The sequence below is a fragment of the Pezoporus occidentalis genome, unplaced genomic scaffold (assembly GCF_034315485.1).
Source record: "Pezoporus occidentalis ecotype Australia unplaced genomic scaffold, CSIRO_AGI_Poc_V1 ctg23, whole genome shotgun sequence".
NCBI classification, from domain to species: domain Eukaryota; kingdom Metazoa; phylum Chordata; class Aves; order Psittaciformes; family Psittacidae; genus Pezoporus; species Pezoporus occidentalis.
This window is the reverse complement of record NW_026914180.1, coordinates 1,129,967-1,148,609: the sequence shown is the minus strand read 5'-3', so window position 1 is coordinate 1,148,609 and position 18,643 is coordinate 1,129,967. Positions and strand designations below refer to the sequence as shown.

The following is an 18,643-nucleotide window of genomic DNA, read 5'->3' as shown; positions in this document are numbered from 1 at the left end:
GAATAGTGTCAATACCCTTCACAAAAAAAGTTCCATTTTAAATTGCAGCTGACTAGATAGTATTAGCAATTCCCCACCAAAATAGTATTTTTTTTTCCTGTAATAAGTAAAACATTCCCCATGAGGGAAACCTATCAAGGCAAACCTCCAGAAGCACAGAGTTAAAAACCTTGTTTACAAGAGACCCATATAAGAGCAAAGTAAGACAAAGGCCTTACCTTCTGAAGTCCTCCATTCTCCTCCACCAAAGGAGGCAGAGCACTGGTGCTGTTGGCAGATGGTGGTTCGACATTGTAGTCACGAAAGCAGCAGAATAAGGTGCTAAAGATACTTCGACTCCTCTGCTTCTTCAAGCTGATATTACATTGGGACACTAGGAGACACAAAACAGACCAGAAGAAAAATAAATTCATGTAGCACAGACCTAGCTTTCCAGACTATGACTGAATTTAAGGCTAGTACCTCAGAAGTCCTTCTCAAGTCTTAAGATAGCCTCACAGAGATTTTCCATCATATTGAGACCCCCTTCCTCATGTTTCAACACATTATTTTCTTGTCAAACTCACATGGTGATGTTAGTCTATTACTAATCAACCTGGATCTCTGTACAATCAAAGGTCTTGCCATACTAAGGTAACACACTTTGAGTTTTCCTAGAAACATCCAGATTAGGTACTGTAAATTACACAAAATGCTTCTAAATGTGTCTCTGGTCTGAAGAAGCAAACTCATCTAAAATAGAAGAGTATGCAATAAATGCCTACTGATGCCTGGGCACATTTTCTAGCCTAATACACGATCATGTGTGTAACACAAACTCCTGCAAGGGTCAAAAAAAGTTTCCTCTGTTACTGTTTGACAACATTGTGGAGGAGAAAAGACATAACACAGACAGCAGCACTGTGGGCTGTAACACTGGCTACAGAAGCAAAACTGGAGAGGGTGTCACTAAACAAAGTCAGGAGTCCTGGCTGTTCTTTTCAACTTGCTTACAGATATTCCAGGATAAAAAAAAAAAACCCAAACCAAACAAAATAACAAAAACAAACTGGTAAAAAATTGCATACAGCTCAATAAAAGTAAGTGTACCATTTTTAAAGACTAACAACTCTAGATATAAGTTTGGAGAAAAGAAATGCACATAAGACAGTCAGTGACTTCCCCAAGATGCAAACTCCTAAAAAAATAGATCTTGAGCGCACATTGAAATAAAATGAGTTGGCAAAAGTTTCTAGAATACTTTAAGTAATACTCCAGTTGATCACCATGATTAATGATCTGTTGTTAGCTAGAAGTGTGTATTTCCTACTTCGAAGTGCTCTACCTGACAGACTCAGCACTCTTCCAGGGCAGGGCCAGGCAGGTGCACCCTTTTTATCTCATGCCCTTTGTGCAGCCCTTTGCCTTTGATGTTTATCTGAACCACTGCAACACAAGGTACTGAATGCTATCAATACTCAGCTTGTTATCACACCAACACAGTGTGGCAACCATGTCATGTTAATCATGTAAGTAACTGCTCATTACCATGAATACTGTGCAAAACCACCATCCAGACCCAGACACCCCCCTGCTGTACCTTAGCCAGGACCCACTTACCCTTCTTATCCTTAAGCGGAGGAATATTTTAGCCTACAGAGATTAATGGCTTCCTTTTCAAGTCAACAAATGATTTGATTTAAAATACATGCCCAAACAAGTTATTTTCAAGTCCTTTCTCACAGCTATGCAGCAGCCCATCTCAAAGTAGCAAACTTTAAAAAGTGAATTACACTGAGAAAAAAAAAAAAAGGATGCTATCAAAGTTGTGGATTAATCCACTTGGTTCTACACATCACATAGTTTCTTTACATTCTACACTAGAAGGAACAAAACGCTTCCCCTATCCCAAAGTTAGAGGGTAAGTGAAATTCTTAATAAGTCCCATTACACATACTGATATATAATTACCTATCTTTCCTTCCTTCCTCAGATTTAGGAACTGACACATTCATCTACCTTCTCTCGTATGACAAATACCTCGCGCAATCAAGGCAATTGGCAACAGAAATACAAATAATACAATTATTAATCTATAAAGAAAACTTCAGTGAAAGAAGAACTGTGTATGAGATGGAACAGATCTCCCCCCATGGAGACTTAAGGGATACCAACATGCTTTGAAGGTGCTCAGGTACATGTGTCTGCTTTGACAAGAAAGCCTCATGGTGCAGATTTTGAGTGAACTGCCAAGCACTCTCTGAAAAAAACATAAAATCTTCTGATTACGTAGGGTTGGCATAAACTACCCATCAATACTTTCTCCTCTCAAAGCACTTGCAAGGTGTCCAACGGGTCCAACACTTAACATTCTGTTCCCTGTATAGTGCATATTCCCATATTTGTCAAAATACGTATGAAGGCAGTGAACAGTGCTTATGTTCAGTTATTAATTGCTAATAAGAGGGAAGTGTACTTGTATCAAAAATGAAATGGTTTTTAACTTTCACCATTAAAGAAGTGCTCAGATAACAGAACAGTCAGAATTGTGCAGATTTGTGCATGTTTTGTGTGTTTAAGGAACTGTTTCTTCAAAGACATTTGTAAACCAAAGCCAATCTAAACACTGCTTTTCAACATTTCAGTTAAACAGAAAACTCTGGTCATTGCTCTTACAAGTTACAGTAAAAGACCCATTCTCAAAATGTCACATTCTTTTTGCAATGAATTTGCAGAAATGTGTCTAGAAATCCCTGAAGGATACCTGTATAGCTATGATGGACTTTTGCAAAACAGCTCTCAAGAGAACTAGAATCACAAAGCACAAGGAAGTTTGCTGCAGTACCATTCAGGCAGAGAGAACTGCTTTCTGACCTTGAACACTGAAATATGCTGCAATTATAATGGGAAGCATAATGCTGTGTCCTGCTCCCTATAGCTAGTGCCGCAGAAGCCTTTTAATAATTTTCGTATTTTATTTTCAGCTTCTACTTAAAAATCTGACAGCAAATAATCACATCTGAATGCTTAAAATAGAAATGCTCTTTTTTTGAATGAAAAAAACATTCATCACCAGCTTTTGTTTTCCCTGGACTTAGTAAGGTACAAGACTGTTAACATTAAACTTCATTCTGCAAACAATTTTTATGCATAAAATAGTCCTCCAAAAGCCAAGACTGTCTTTTCTAGTAATAAAACAATATTATATTCTATAATTTCTAAATTCTAATATTTCTATATTCTTATTTATATTCTAGGCTGGGTCTGAGGTAGGTCTTCAACATTTCTATCAAGTTCGTAAAATGTTAGTGTTAAGCAAGAAAAACTGATTACCAAATGTTTGCATAAGAAACGTTGCAAAGTACTCCTGAGCCTAGTCTTCAGGAGGTTAATGAATACAAAGAGCATACAAGGCAAAAATTTACCTAAGCCACGTCATGTTTGCCCCAAACCTTGTAATGCTGAAGATCAAACCCAGGATTGGCTGGACATGCATAGAGCCATGTTAACAGCTTACGGGATGAAGTCCCAAATTTTCAAGAGGCATGATGCCCAATAAACACTACTGCATTTAAAGGAGAGAAGGCTGGGATGTCACATGGGCTCCTATGGTTACGGCTTTATGAGGATGCCCAACAGCTAGGAGATGTTTATAATGGCTCGTGCCACCCCCGCTCCCCATCTCTAGTGATTCCTCAGATCTGTTTCCACTTCGCTGCTCTGAGCTGCTATTTGCAGCAAGCCTTTCAATCAGGTATAAATTCCAACAGCGGTTTTAATTTCATAACTTAAAGTCTCAGCTGTACAGCAGATCAGCAGGAACATCACCACCATTTAAGAACCAACATTTGTATCTTTTCTACTTAGATGACAGAAAGAGGCAGTAAACAGTAAATAGTCTAAATAGACATTAAAAAAAAAATCTCAGACAAAAGCTACTGATTTGTTCAACTCTTTTAAGAATACTTGTCTTCTGTGATCAAACTGTACATTTTAAATCTGGCCACTTGCCTTCACTAAGTGAAATATTTGTTCTAGGAAAAAGAATCCTCCATGTTGTTTTTCATCTTGCAATTTTGCCATTCATAACACAGCTGTGTTTCAACAGGTCTCTCCACTAATTCAGATGTTATTTTAAAGAGATCAAGGTTTGGGTTTTTTTAATACTATATTACAGAGACTTTACTATGACTTAATAAATTATAATTTAGGGTGCAGTAAGGAAGTTCTCAAGTGGCTTTATGTGCCATGCTGTATTAACACACACAGGTATGTTAAAAAGATCTGCATATCTCATTTTTAGCAACTACAACAGTGATGTGCATCACAGAAAATAGTTCCTCCTTCCTTAATTACACTGGCCCAATACATGCGCTGTTTGCCTTTCCTAAAGCAGTGATGGCACAAATACAACTAACTCTGAAGGTGTAAAGAAGCGTTAATACTAAATTAGTATCATAAACTCAGCTATTCTGGATGCCAGCAAATTTTAAAGAGAAAAAACATGCAGAGGACAGAACCTGTCATTCCTTAAAAGCTTCATAGTTAAGAGCAGGTAGCAATGATACTGGAATGGGAAGCTCTGTTATCTAAACTCAAAGTCTGAGCAGCAGCCAGCATATGGAATTTACAGGACTTTTTTTTATCTCCACCTTTTGGAAGTTACAACCTTGATTTCTGGAACTGATTTCCTAGGACACCCACAGAAGTACTATACTCATTACCCCTATCACCACTGAAGGCTTAAGACAACTTTAAATGACCTTTTATATCTTGAACACTGCATACCAACCACATAAATTTTGTGCACCAAGAAAGCCCAGGCAAAACAACTTCACCATATGACAACATATTATCTGTGAAGACTGTAACCAGCAGATATCTGCAGAAGAGGTGAAGAAAGGAGCAACGCAAGACTGGGGCGATGCTTTCCCCTAACACTCCCCCAGGTGCACTGTAACTGCAGTTTAAGGACTTCTTACCTGAAGACATCAACTGAGTATGCAACAGTCCTCAACAAATTCCTCTTTCATGACATTGTCCCATCATGTTTTGAACCCACACCAACTTCTAGTGTCAAAAGTATCCTGGGGCAAGAAGGTCCACAGGTGAGTCAGCAGTTTAGCTGTTCCTTAACTCTGACCCTACTTGTTTCTGATCTTTGTACGCTTTCTAATATTTTTCAGCAGGAGAACCACAAGAACCACAGGATGAAAGATGAGCACTATGAATTTACACACACACAAAATGCTTTCTTCTCTTACTTTTCTGATAATTCCTCATATCTTGAGTTTTACAAGATAATGTGATTTTTCAGAAGTTCTATTTTAACGCTAAGATCTCTTCATTATTAGATATTTCAGGCATCACTGCAAATGTAAGTCAAGAATTATCTCTTCCCATGCAGAAAATTCCACACTTAATTTCATCTGCTGTTGCAGAGGTTAGTAATTCAAAATCATGTCACCTTCCTACAACTCTTCACAGTTAAGTTTTAAATCTATAGACAAATGCACATATATACACAAACATTCATATACACACATAAACAAATCTGCACCCCTTTCCCTTACAAATTCTGTCACCTTATTTCCTTATTCCCTTTTCCATATGGTTTAATGCTACACTGAAGAGCAGATTGCACAGATCCCTGCGTAACTTCTTTTCCAGGGATCCCTTGGAGGTCTGCAATAGCCCTCAGCAAAGTGCTTTGTCAAATTAGCTGAATTTACAATGATTATTTGCAGACAAGGTCAGAAACAGGAGCACAGCTCTTCCTGTCTAGGAGCAAAGTCCCTCTTGGTGCAGGTTTCCCCCGATTTGAAAGTGCAGTGTCTTGCCTACAATTTCCAGACATTACTTCTAATGACAAGCCTCACTGCTTGTAACCTGTGTACTATCCACCGCTTGTGCCCAAGTTACTTCTTGAATTGCCTGCAAGTTTCTGGAATCCAAAGATGGTTCACAGAGCTATGTTTATCGAGGCCCTCTAGAAAGTCCTAATGAACCCACAGCATTACTAAGGTTGGGGAGGGGCTCAAGGAAAGATAAAGGAAAATTTTAAAATAAATTGCTGCAATGACGTAAGTTTAAATGGAAGATACACAACCATGCTTAGTGGTTATACAAAGGGAACAGAAAGAAAAAAAGAAACAAAACAACAAACCCCAACTACTACAAACATTATAATAGAAATTAATACAAGAGCATGCTAATAGAAGAAATCTACACCATTTTCTCAAACCTCCTTTCACAGACCATCCTTTGGAGGCAGAAGGGTTGAGCTGCTCTTCTTCCACCAGGGCAGTTCCAACAGCAGCACAAGTTACACAGTAAAGAAAAAGCTCTTCCCTCATGCACTGTATGCTGAAGAAGTTTAGGTCAGTGTTTCTTCCATCAAATTTTGCTGTAGCTGTGTGAATTTACAAACCCAGCTTGTTGCGCCGCTGTCGTACAATGAACCCTGTGCTGCTGCAGGAAGACACCACTGGTTGACTGGAGGGTTCCTAATCCAGCCCATCCCTCTGCAGTTCATGAGTGAGCTAATTACAGCTGAATTTTTCCTAATTAAATGAATGCCATAGCCAGTTCCCCCTAAAGTGGGTAATGAAGAGACTTTCCGTGCCTTTACAGATGAGCTTGCTAAATGCAATAAAATGAACATCTGTGTATCGTGAGCTCTCTGCTAACAAGTTTGTTTTTAATACGAAATGGAAAGATACAAGTCAGAATAAAGCGGTATTAAACAAAGCCCTTCTTCAAAAGGAAGCAGTTTTGAAATTTATACATGATTAGAGATGCAAAATTTCTTAACCTTCTTAAAAGGCTGTAGCTGATCTTATTAGAAAAAATAAATACTTGATGCCCAATCTGCATGTGATGCCCACATGGCCTTTAAAAGCAAAGTTATCTGCAGTTTACCATTGAAAGGTTTAATCTTCCATGTAAACTTTGGAGAAAATATAGCAATAACAGCACTGTCGCATACCTGCTACAACCACCCATACCTGGATTAACCTTGATACACGTATAACCCAAGGAAATTGCTCTCTTTATGCTCGACACGACATACCCCAGAATCATTTCAACTGAAGATGGAAACCACTCTTCCCACCCCAAACATAATTAAAGAAACTTCAGATTTTGTTTTTTTTTCCACCAAAATTACTTCTTTGAAGGGAGGGATTCCAGACTAGCTGAGCAAAACAAAAAACTTTCTATGAAATTTAACTCTTCCTGCCTGCCAAACCCTTTCCCACGCACTACATTAACAGCCTGCTCTGGATGGAGCTGATCACATGGAGAAGGTCCGAGAAATAAAAGCTGAAATACGCAAGACAGGTGGGGACATGAGGAAACGATAAACAAGTAACTTGGTTTTGCTTTTGAGAGAATCTCTTCTTTACCTGACTTTAATCTATTTCAAGTAGGTCACTCCATTTGGATCTGAAAAAAAATGTCAATCTGATTTATGAACTTTTAGGAATTTTAGGAGAAACTGAACATTACTCTCATTAGCCCGTTCCACGATGTTTTGGAAAACAAGCTCAGAAGTTACACCTGTACGCTAAGATCAAATGGTTATGCAAGAACAGCTTATCTCATTCAAAGAGAAGTTATCTAGTGGATATTGGAATGTTACAGTTTGCTTTCCATACCTGCAAAAGTCGTATTAACAATACATTTTCACATAGTACCTAGGACAAAAGGAGAAACTTAACTGGGGCGAATGTCAACTCATGACATCTAATGCTGTAGGAATAAAAAAGGCCTTTACCTAACTAAACAAAGCCTCGGAAACATTTCTGTTGCAGCAGCTTAGAGTCCTTTTTTTCCTTCTTTTGCCCTATATAAATTATTCATTGCAGTCCTCAAATCTGGATGGATTAAATACCTGCTGCTGGTTATCAGATACTCATTGTTTAAGGATCAAAAGCAGTGAAATTCTGAAGTAATTTTCCTAATACACAACTGAGAACCCAGCACTGCACTCTGTACAAGGCTGTGATGCATCACGAGAAACAGCTAGAAAATGTTACAAACACCAACTCTACACAGAAGCCTCTTTACTGACAAGGAGGGATAAAACCCTGAAAATAGCACAAAAAAACCTTGATGGATCCCAAGGCAAATTTCAAAACCATAAAAGACTTGGTACCCTTCAGTCTGCACACTGAGATTTTGTTGGACATACTTACATACCATGGTATAACCTTTGTATTTATGTGTCAGCTTCTCATATAAGCCATGATGCCCCTGCCCATGGCAGGGGGGTTGGAGTTAGATGATCTTAAGGTCCTTTCCAACCTTAACTATTCTATGATTCTATGATTAACACACCTGTGCTGTCTTACACTGCTGCAGTATCTAAAAACTTAGATGGGCTGCTACTAGAAAATACTATGTTAAAAGAAATGTATCTGACAGCCCAAGTCTTTGCATTTATTCAGCTCAAAGAATGAAGGCAGAGCCACTGCTTCAGGGGCATTCACACTTCATAATGAACTGGGAAAGTTAGAAAACTCTTTTAATTCTTTAAGGTAATTAACCTGCTGAACTATGTTCTGGGTGAAATACCACCAAGTTCAAATCAGTGTGGACACTGGCTGCCTCCTTTCCTGCTCCAGTGCTCGACAAACTGACAGGGCTACACTGAGACCAATTCCAACTCTGAGAAGTAGCACATGCTACTCCAAAGCATCTCCAGAGGACTGAAAAGTAAGTCTCCTTGTGATCCAGGAAGGAACTAATTAACCCTTATACTTTCATTTTAATACTTGCCACTGGAACAGCCAGGGACAGAAGATGGATGAGAATACAAAGGAGAAGTTAGGGGATGCCTACCTCCAGCAGCACTCTAGTAACAACTCCAGCAAGATGAGCCAGGGAGCTGCTGTACCTTTGCCTTCTATAGAAACAGCTGGACAGTATTTAAACTGTCAAATGTGCCCATCCATCCTTGCCTGACTTCTTCTCAAAGCTAGAGAAGAGCCTTGGTACCTGTCCTGTGCTGTCATCCATCCACCCCATTAGCACTGGTATGCTGCAAGAGTGCACCAAGGACGATGCATACCCTGGTCTTCAAGGCTGATCTATTCACACCCTTTTCATGTAGGACAAAGCAACTGCTGAGCACACAAAGAAAGGTGCTACAAGGATGTACAACATTTTTTAACATATATATGCTTTATGCACATGTACATGGAGCTCACAGGTGAGCCTTTTCCTAGTGTATGCTTTTTCTGAGAAGAGCCACAGCAGTTCACACATTCCAGGGGAGCCAATGCATATAAATTTTCGAAATATACATCTGCTTAAGGAAAGTAAGTAAAATTAGTAAATAAAATAAATAGCTAGCCACACTTCACAGGTGGTAGTCTGAAACTGTAACAGAGCTGCCATGTGCACAAAGGTCCAGAGCCACCTGGAAAAAAAGATTTAAAAAATTAAGAAGAAATACCCCCCCCATCTCATTTTCACACTACAGTCAAGGCAAGGTTGCAGCACTGGAGTTTAAGTGCTTGTTGGCAGATGTGATCAAAGTTTTTTTCCTTTTGCTACAATAAAATACTTCACCTTAAAGGCCATCAAGTTTCAACCCCCTGCCATGGGGAGGGACACCTTACATTATACCAGGTTGCTCAAAGCCACATCCAACCTGGCCTTGAACGCTGTCAGATGCGGCAGGCACAGCTTTTCTCAGCAACCTGTGCCAGCGCCTCATCACCCTCACAGGAAAAGAATTTCTTCCCAATATCTCACTGAAACCTACCCTCTTTCACTTCAAAGCCATTACCTCTTGTCCTGTCAATACTGCCCTTGTCAATAGCCCCTCTCTAGCTGTAGGTCCCCGTTAGGAAGCTGCTCTGTGGTCTTCCCAGAACCTTCTCTTCTCCAGGCTGAACAAGCCCAGCTCTCTCAGTCTGAACTAGATGATCTTTAAGGTCCCTCCCAGCCCAAAACATTTGATGATTCTATGATTCACTTCTGAAGTAAAATTCATGTAACGAAAAAGTGATGCTTCAGAACAGTGTAAGGGCAAAGAAAATAGAGCAAATAATGCAAACATAGCTACAGTGCCAAAAGATTAGTACTGTTTTTAGCTGGATGGAAACCAAAGCTAACTGAACTACACAAGCAACATTATGAAGATATATTATGCTACAAAATAAACATAAGTTTTTGCAGTAACATTACGAAGCCCATCTCTCTGTACCTAATAGTGCTTCCAGAAGCTTAATGTTTTGTCTCAGCCACAGTAATCTGTAAACAGCGTAAAAGCAATAATCCATAGAATATGATGCATTTAAAGCACACTATGAAGAATCACTTTACAAAGATGTATTTTCTGTAAAAAAAAAATCAAAGTATTTCAGAAGCTGCAGCATTTTTTCATCATCTGAGCAAGGACTGAGCTGCTCAATCTGGAGATTTTCCCAGTGCCGAGGTTTGGAGCGGCAGTTGAACAGGAAATACTGTGCAGTCTGTGCATGCATTACATTCCTGTCCCGCCCCGAGCAGGCAGCCAACAAACAAACCTTTCTTCTAGTAAAAGAGGGAAAAAAAAACCCCAAGGCAGACTGCACAAAGTTCACCAGCAGATGTGCCCCATGAATCCAAACCGGCCTTTTCTGCTGAGAAAAAGAATTCGATGCATTTGCAATGTTGGTGTATGTCATGTCACAGTTTTGTGAAGCTGGATCAGCAAAGGACTCCCAGTTTAAGGAATCAAAATCTGCAGTGCTGAGCTTCTGCGGAGTGCTTTAAATAAGCAGTAACTGCACGTGTGTCAGAGTACATTTCAAGATGGTTTTGCCAGATATTAGTACCAGCTTACAATCAAGCTGCAACAGTCAATCAGAACCAGGTTTTATACACCAAAAAACCCACAACACCCTATTTGCAAAAAAGGGGATTGCTTTATTTCCATTTTATGTGCAGCGCTAACACACAAGGACTCAGAACTTAAGTTTGTCTTCAACCATAAAGTAACAGTTAGTAACCAAATCACATGCTCATGTTTCTCAACTGTTTTGAATTGCTCCCAGGTTGGCCTCTTAAATTCTGGAAGAAATTTACTAATAATTTGTTAAATGCTTGGAGGGAAGGCAAACAAGAAACAAACAAATGGAAACATGAGCAGCACATGGGGTCAAAATGGCAGCATCTCAGAGTCTTGTTAGTCATGGCTGATACCCTCTGGCATCGGAAGAGGAGCAGAGTCAAAATGGCAGTGAAGCAAATGTAAACAAGCATGTGTTTATAGAGCAAAACTATGTACAGTATCGGATCTGCTCTGCCTTGGATTGTGCTGACACGTAACATGGTGGGAACAGCAGAAAAGAACAACTCTCCGAATGCCGAGCAGCTAACACATAGGAAAAGCAGACACAAACGAGCAACAGTCTGGCATGTGAAGCCATCACACAACTCTAGCAGTTGCAGTTTTCCCCAAACATTAATTTAATTCAAAGATGATATAATAAAATACCCAGTCTTTGAACCAATGCTGATTAAACAAAACCACGTGAAAAACAAGAAAACACTTTCTAAACCTATTTATTACACACTGTACAATTGTACAGACACTTGCACTAGGCACAGACACATGCATGGCCTCTGCAACCCCAGCCTTCGCTTTCCTTAGGTAGCTATGCCATTGACATCAGGATGAAGTTACTGAAGAGCTGTTAAAGCCCCTTTTTAGGTGCTCCACAGCCACAGCGCGGTGTGCAGAACACCAAGCTATCCACTGCCTGCACATCTTAGTCTCCATTCTGTTAATTTTTCAAGTTGAAGTATGATCCAAACCTAAGGAATAGGGCTGGGCACCATACCTATGACTGGCTCATTTCCTTATCAAGTTTGTTCAGTTTAATAAATAGAAGTTTGGGTGCTCTTCCCCCTCAATGACCAAATTCACAACCTAAAGCTGTGAAATTAGCTTAGTTTCTGCCTCCTGCCTCGAAAAGGCTGACTCAAACACAGGTGACACTTCTGATACTCTTTTTTGACATGAAAGGTATGAAACAAGTGGTTCACCAAAACATTATTCTACCCTCTTTCCCCTCAAAAATACCACACCTCCAACCAAAGCCATACCAAACCCTCGCTCATCTGAGGAGACTACGCTTAATTTACTTTTCCTAAATATAGTCATAAGATGTTCCCACAGAGACAGCAGCATTCCCAACTGTACTTTTTGCAGCAAATACTTCAGTAAGACCCCAAATCTGTATTAGCCTATTTTTGCAAGTGTTCTCATCTCTTTCCTAGGAACAGCTCTTCTCTAACAGATCAATCTCACAAAAATGCTGTTAGAGTGCTCCCTTGCAAGAAAATGTTTTGTTTCTCCATTTCGCCTTATGAGTTTCTCATTCACTCCCTGGGGATATTTTGGGACAAGCTACAGTTCTTCTTCCTGCCAGGGAAGTTGTTCATCCAAAGTCTGTTCCCCAAAAGATACATCCCTAATAGTAAAAATCAAACCCAAAACTTGGATGCTTTTTTTTTTGTAGCTCCTTTGATGCCTATTTCCAATTACTACTTCTTTTTCCCAATCCACTGCTTTTGTGGATATTGAGTGCAGTTCCCATAAAACATCCACTCTGTGTGAAAGTACACATTTTAAATAATGGTGCTTCTGGTAACATTTTTTATAGTACCCAAGCCATTTAAATCATATAATTTCTGGACAAAACTGTCTTAATGGAGTAAGGAACATGCATGACTACTTATGAAATACTTACCTTCTTTCTTTGAAAAAACAGAAGTTGCAAAACTCCAAAAAGCCATTCACTTTAACAGAGATGTAGTTATTTGGACCAATTACTGTTTTTCCCTGTCCCTCTCCAAATATCTCTCTGTTATGAAATCCAGATAAAAAGGAAGAGGAACCCCATGCTTTTGAAGAGCAGACTTTCCCTAAATCACTATCATCTGTGCTTCTGTCATTAATATAACCCAAAACTAATAGCTCTAACAACTAAAACCACTCTTGAAATCAAGTTGCAGCCAGTATTACTTTAGCAGGTTATCTGAATCCAGTGCTTCTGGGAGAAAAATTAAAAAATTAAAACATCAGGTTTTGATTATAAACTTAATTCTTCTAGTTGCATGGTTTTCTCAAGGACCAATAAAGACGACACTTCAGTGTATCTGCTGGAGCAGAATCTGACTTAGAGGAACTGTTGCCAAAGTAACTTCTCCTCTAGCTTCAGCTTCCATGGAGTAGATTTTACCCAAACTTAGATTAACACTCATAAATAAATATTTTTTTAATACTTACAGTATTTATGAACATTTAACACACAGAGAAAAAAAATGTTTGCAATTTTATTTGCTGCTTTTTCTCTTCTAGCTGTTGCATCTGCCCATACCAGCAAAGCTAGAAAGAACTGTGACAAAGTTAAGTTTTTGGTAAGATCCACACATATTCAGTAGCTACATTAAATCTAAAGTAATTACAGTGTCAGCCACTGCAGTTTTTCAGTACAAGGGAAGTGGCACCTGCACAAGAGCAGCACTGCCTGGTATCTCTGACAAAAAAATTTAAGCTGTAGTTCATCTCTCTGTAACAGCATTTACTGCTACACTCCTAAGAGGCAAGTCAAAAAAGCCCCACAAAAGCACACTGCAAATTCTCATTAATTATTTGCTAGAATACCTGGCATTGCCCTGGTGAACCATGAGCCTGCTCTCCTTTGCTTTCAAACTCCTTTTCCCTGGGGTGAATTTAAAAAGGCCAGTAAGATACATGCTGTCATTTTTGAAAGACAAGCATAATGTACTCATATTTAGTTTAAAACATCTAGATGCCCATCTGAATCTTGATCAGCTACAGAAAAAAAACATGACTACAGGGGAAGGAACAGCCAAACCCAATATACATCTGCCATTACTTTAATATGTTTAGGAGTCTGATACAAAGAATTTTATTTCGCCATTGGCTGGATAAGTACCAAAACACAAAGCTGAGCTAAATATCAAAACCACCTTTAAGAACACATTCAACTTACCTCATTCAGCAAGTCTGTAATTTATATATTAAATAAATAAATCAAGGTAGTATTTCTCATTAAGAATTACAAAGCCCAAAATGGTAACTATCACAGCCTACAAGACAATTCAGCCAATGCCAGCACCCCCTGTAAGAGCACAGACTGCAGGTACTCCTTAATAGTAAGTGTACTTTCAACTGATTCCAAGAAATAAATCAAAAAACATTCATTCCTAGCTCTTCTGACCTTTTCCTTTGGACTCAAGATTATTTTACCTATTCAGCATTCCCAGAACATCAAAAGCAGCACATTCCCACCTGGAAATACAATATTCAGAAAGCTAAAACAAAAGATACAGGAAACTGTAAGCCTTGTGTGATAAAGTTACTAGAGTTCTGACATAAAAAGCAGTGCAACTTGACCAACTTCCAGCAATCCCTTTCTAGAACAAAGCCACAGCTTATTGCCGGTTCAGAAATTCAGATAATAAAAAACGAAAATAAATTAATTTTTCTTATTCCGTTAAGCTTAACAGGAGGGGATTTTTTTAAAAGCATTCTGGTGCCTTAAACAAGCTGACAGTTCAGCTGCAGGTTGGAACAGCTGCAAACACGTTTAATTACTTCTCCAAATACCCAGAACATAAAGTAGTTTTGACCTATATCCTAAACTTTGTACTCAAAGGAATGTACACAATTTAATACCTATGCTTTTAACGTCTAACAATCCTATAAAACAGAAAGCTACCCATTTACTATTTTACATATAAGTCATGAAAAAGCATGAATGACTGCTGCGTAACAACTGAAGATGTTAAATAACCAGTGTCTGTCTTCAGGACTACAAGTTTGGGGAAGTAAAAAAATAAACTATTTCCTTAATTCCACGAAAAAGAAACAAAACCCCCAAAAACCCAAACCACCAACAAAAACCCAAACACAGAAACTCCAAACCCAAAAGAGCATAGTAACTTTTTGTTGTTTACTGAGCGAAAGTGATGACATTTGTAGTTATGTGGATACATTCTACAAAACCCACTCCTCCCCAAAACAAAAGGCCAAATACTGATCTTAGCAAAAGTAGAAGGTAAAAATAGACCTGCACCCATTAGCAAAATTAAAACTCCTTCCTAGCTTACATCTTCAGGATGTGCCTTTGTGCTGATAGTTAAGAGATAATGAAGGCATGATGCAACAGCAATTGCCCTGAATTTTACAGCTCACCCAGGTCCCAGCCTCTCTCAACTTACATTCTTGCCCAAGTTGTTTATAAAGAACACTTCCAGATCAGCTGGTCTCTGCCCAATCTGGCAAAAATAAAGCTGTTTTCTTTCATCACTGTTGCAGTGGCAAGGGTGAGCAGTTTATTCAGCACATGATGACACAATACTATCCCCACTGGTTCTCATCTTATTCTTTCTTGGGGTAGAAGAGCCAGACTTTCACCAATTACATTACACAGATCTTACTGTCCTGTTGTTCTTGGCACTTAAAAAAACTAGGTCTTGCAGAGCACTTACTCTCCTAGAGAGGTAGGATTCTTGTCTTATTACCAGCACTTCTAATAGCAGAGGTCCCAGGGAAGAGAAGCAGCTGCTGATCTCATGCAGGAACCAAAACCAGATGACCAATCTGCTACATTTACTGCACTTAGCTGAGATGGAAAATCCCATGCATATGGGCCCATAACTGTTAAATCACATTAAGTCAATACCTCTTCATATGAATCATATGAAGTCTGTACCTAATAAAGCACTTAGAAGGCCATCTTCAGGATCTGTCCCTTCCCCTCTCCCAAAAATAACAAGCTCTAACCTTAGAGAGCCCCAGCCAGCACCAACACTCTGCATCGCTCCTCTTCAGTGATTTTGCGCTCTCTGTGCAGCTCTGACTCGGACTTTGATGAATTGCGGTTAAGATGCCTGGACCCACTCTGCATACAGGTGTTCATAGAACAGACCCTACTGCGATGTGGGTCGTAACTCGAATTGAGATGGAAGAAGGGGATGGCAACAACAGTTTCTAACCGAAAGCTGCACGGGTACCTCCAGGATACCTAGCGGTGTGCAGCAATGTTTGCACTGTGGAAAGCGTTGCCTCAGACACCTGCCACATCTCTCTGTGTGTTGTTTATCCTAGTAGTTTTTAAAATCCCTTTTGGCCCAAATAATAACTATTATGTTCTGTACTATAAAATAGCATAAGCAATTTTAAAAGCTCTCTTCTGGCTGCTGGCTGAGTGCTATCAGTTCAGGCAGAGCCTCTCCCTGCCCATTTAGCTCCTTCTGCCCAGCCCCAGCCTATTCAATGCATTACTAAAATTTAAACAGACTTCTGCATTTGAATTGATCTCCTGAAGCTATACGGAGCTAAAGCAGAAGAACATTGTATGCGATTGCATGCCTGCTGCAAAACAAGATAAATACCTGTACCTCTTCCACTCCTACATAATCAAAACAACGAGGACAAATAGCTGTGTATCAGCTTCATTACCGCCTTTCTTGGATCTAATTTTTCTTGGGGACATAGGAAAACATGACAAAAAATGCATGACCAAACAGGATTTTCCAAGACCAACATTTAACAAAGACAAACAGTAAAAATCTGGAGCTAAACCATGCCATGCTACAGAGATGTCCTCCTTTCTCCTGAAGAACTCTACTCCAGTAACATGTACGTGCACATGAATGAAGGCACAAGTTCCCTCCCATGGCCCAAACACAAGCCAAGAACTCCAGCCCTACAAAATAAACAAAGTAAGGTCTGGTGTTTAAGACACACATTGCCAAAAATCCCTTGCCAACACCCAGACAACTGGTAGTGGGAAGTGTCTGGGTGGTCATGGGTCTCCACATTGAACAGAACTATTATTTCTTTTGTCTTAATGACATTACAGATCCAAAGTAATTTCTGTAGATATTCTCCTTAACCTCCTCATAGCTCAGTTCTCAGTCCAGCTGACCAGAGGCAGCATTCACAAAGCCAAGCTGGTAAGCACTCATACGGTATAATTCATCTGATTTCTCTACACTAGAACCCACCCTAAAACTGCCAAATTTTTCCCCGGCTTCTCTCCACTGAGAGTCCCTGATGAATAATCAGCTGTTTATATTGCAGACATTTAGTTAGGGGAAAGATCACCATCTCCCAACACCACCACTTTAGTCTTTCCTGTAAGTCAGGGGAGTGGGCCAAGACCAGAAACAAACTTGTTATCCTAAAAATGTAGCAAAATAACCCCTTCATTTAAGCCTTCTGCTCCTCTACCCATATCAATGCAATTATTTCCTAACCAAACTACTAATCTGCATATCAAAAATACAAATGGAAAACGTTCATAAGAACAAAACACAACACAGGACAATCCCAAGCACAACTACAGGCTGGGTGGAGAATGGACTGACAGCAGCCCTGAGGAGAAGGACCTGGGGGTGTTGGTTGACGAGAAGCTCACCATGGCCTGGCAGTGTGCACTTGCAGCCCAGAAACTAACCATGTCCTGGGCTGCAGCACCAGCAGCGTGACCAGCAGGTTGAGGGAGGGGATTGTCCCCCTCTACTCTGATCTGGTGAGATCTCCCTGCAGTCCTGCAGCCAGCCCTGGGGCCCCCAACACAAGAAGGACATGGAGCTGTTGGAGTGAGTCCAGAGAAGGTTATGAAGATGGTCTGAGGGCTGGAGCACCTCTGCTATGGAGACAAGTCAGGGCTGTTCAGCTTGGAGAAGAGAATCTCTGGGCATGTAGCGATAAGAACATGGGGAGTGGCTTTAAACTGAAAGAGGAAAGATTTAGATTAGATATTAGGAAAAAATTCTTCCCCATGAGGGTTAGAAGACACTGGCACAGACTGCCCACAGAAGCTGTGGCTACCCCATCCCTGAAGTGTTCAAGGCCAGGTTGGATGGGGCTTGGAGCAACCTCAGCTAGTGGAAGGTGTCAGTGTCCCACAACAGGGGATTAGAACTGGATAAGCTTTAAGGTTCCTTCCAACCCAAATCATTCTATGATTGTATGACCAGAATTTAACATGAGGTTTCTCAAGGAGGCTGAATCAGGAACACTGGACACCAAATAAAACCTCCTGCACCAATCAAGTGCATCCCAGATTTCAGGATTCCTTCAGACTCCCACGAATTCTCCCTAATATGCTGCAATAAAAATGCCATCATACAAAAAAGTCTGATGACACTTAATGGAAAATTATTTGCTACAAATATTATGTGTACCAGCTCTAAGACCACAAAGCTTCTAAGCTTCCACAGCAGTTTTTTCTCTCCTCTTCCTCCCTCCTTTTGTGAAGAGGTGAAGGTGAAGAGGTTTTTTTCACACAGAGGATGGCCTGGACACTGACTTATGCAGTACACTTCAGCAAACACATTATTCACAAAACTTGTGTGGTTTTGGATTTTTTCTGATTTGAAGAAATTCAACTGCTCAAAAACCTATTTAACCACCTAGGACATTTACAGGTGAGCCCAAGCACTGAAGAGGCTGTTTCATCCCTTCCTTTAATGAAGGACGAGGTAATTTCCAAATATCTTCAACAAGCCACATGTTAAAACATGCTTCACCACGCTCCGGTAACAATGCGAAGTAATTACAACACTCATGTAATGTTAGTGCCTGCTTTCTGGCCACAGGTTTTAAGTTTCCCACCACGATCTT

At 39.9% G+C, this 18,643-nt stretch overlaps 1 protein-coding gene across 10 annotated transcripts in view; it reads right to left on the bottom strand.

Annotated features, from left to right (window-relative positions):
* The window catches only part of CTDSPL (CTD small phosphatase like), an 85,086-nt gene that overhangs the window by 36,364 nt on the left and 30,079 nt on the right, over positions 1-18,643 (bottom strand). For 9 of the 10 annotated variants that reach the window (XM_062621358.1, XM_062621357.1, XM_062621359.1 and 6 more), the window contains one exon: positions 219-373. In XM_062621358.1, the coding sequence (XP_062477342.1) occupies positions 219-373 (155 nt within the window). Of the gene's footprint in view, positions 1-218; positions 374-13,645; positions 14,088-18,643 lie in introns of those variants that run through there. The other variant, XM_062621361.1, reaches the window with a different exon arrangement.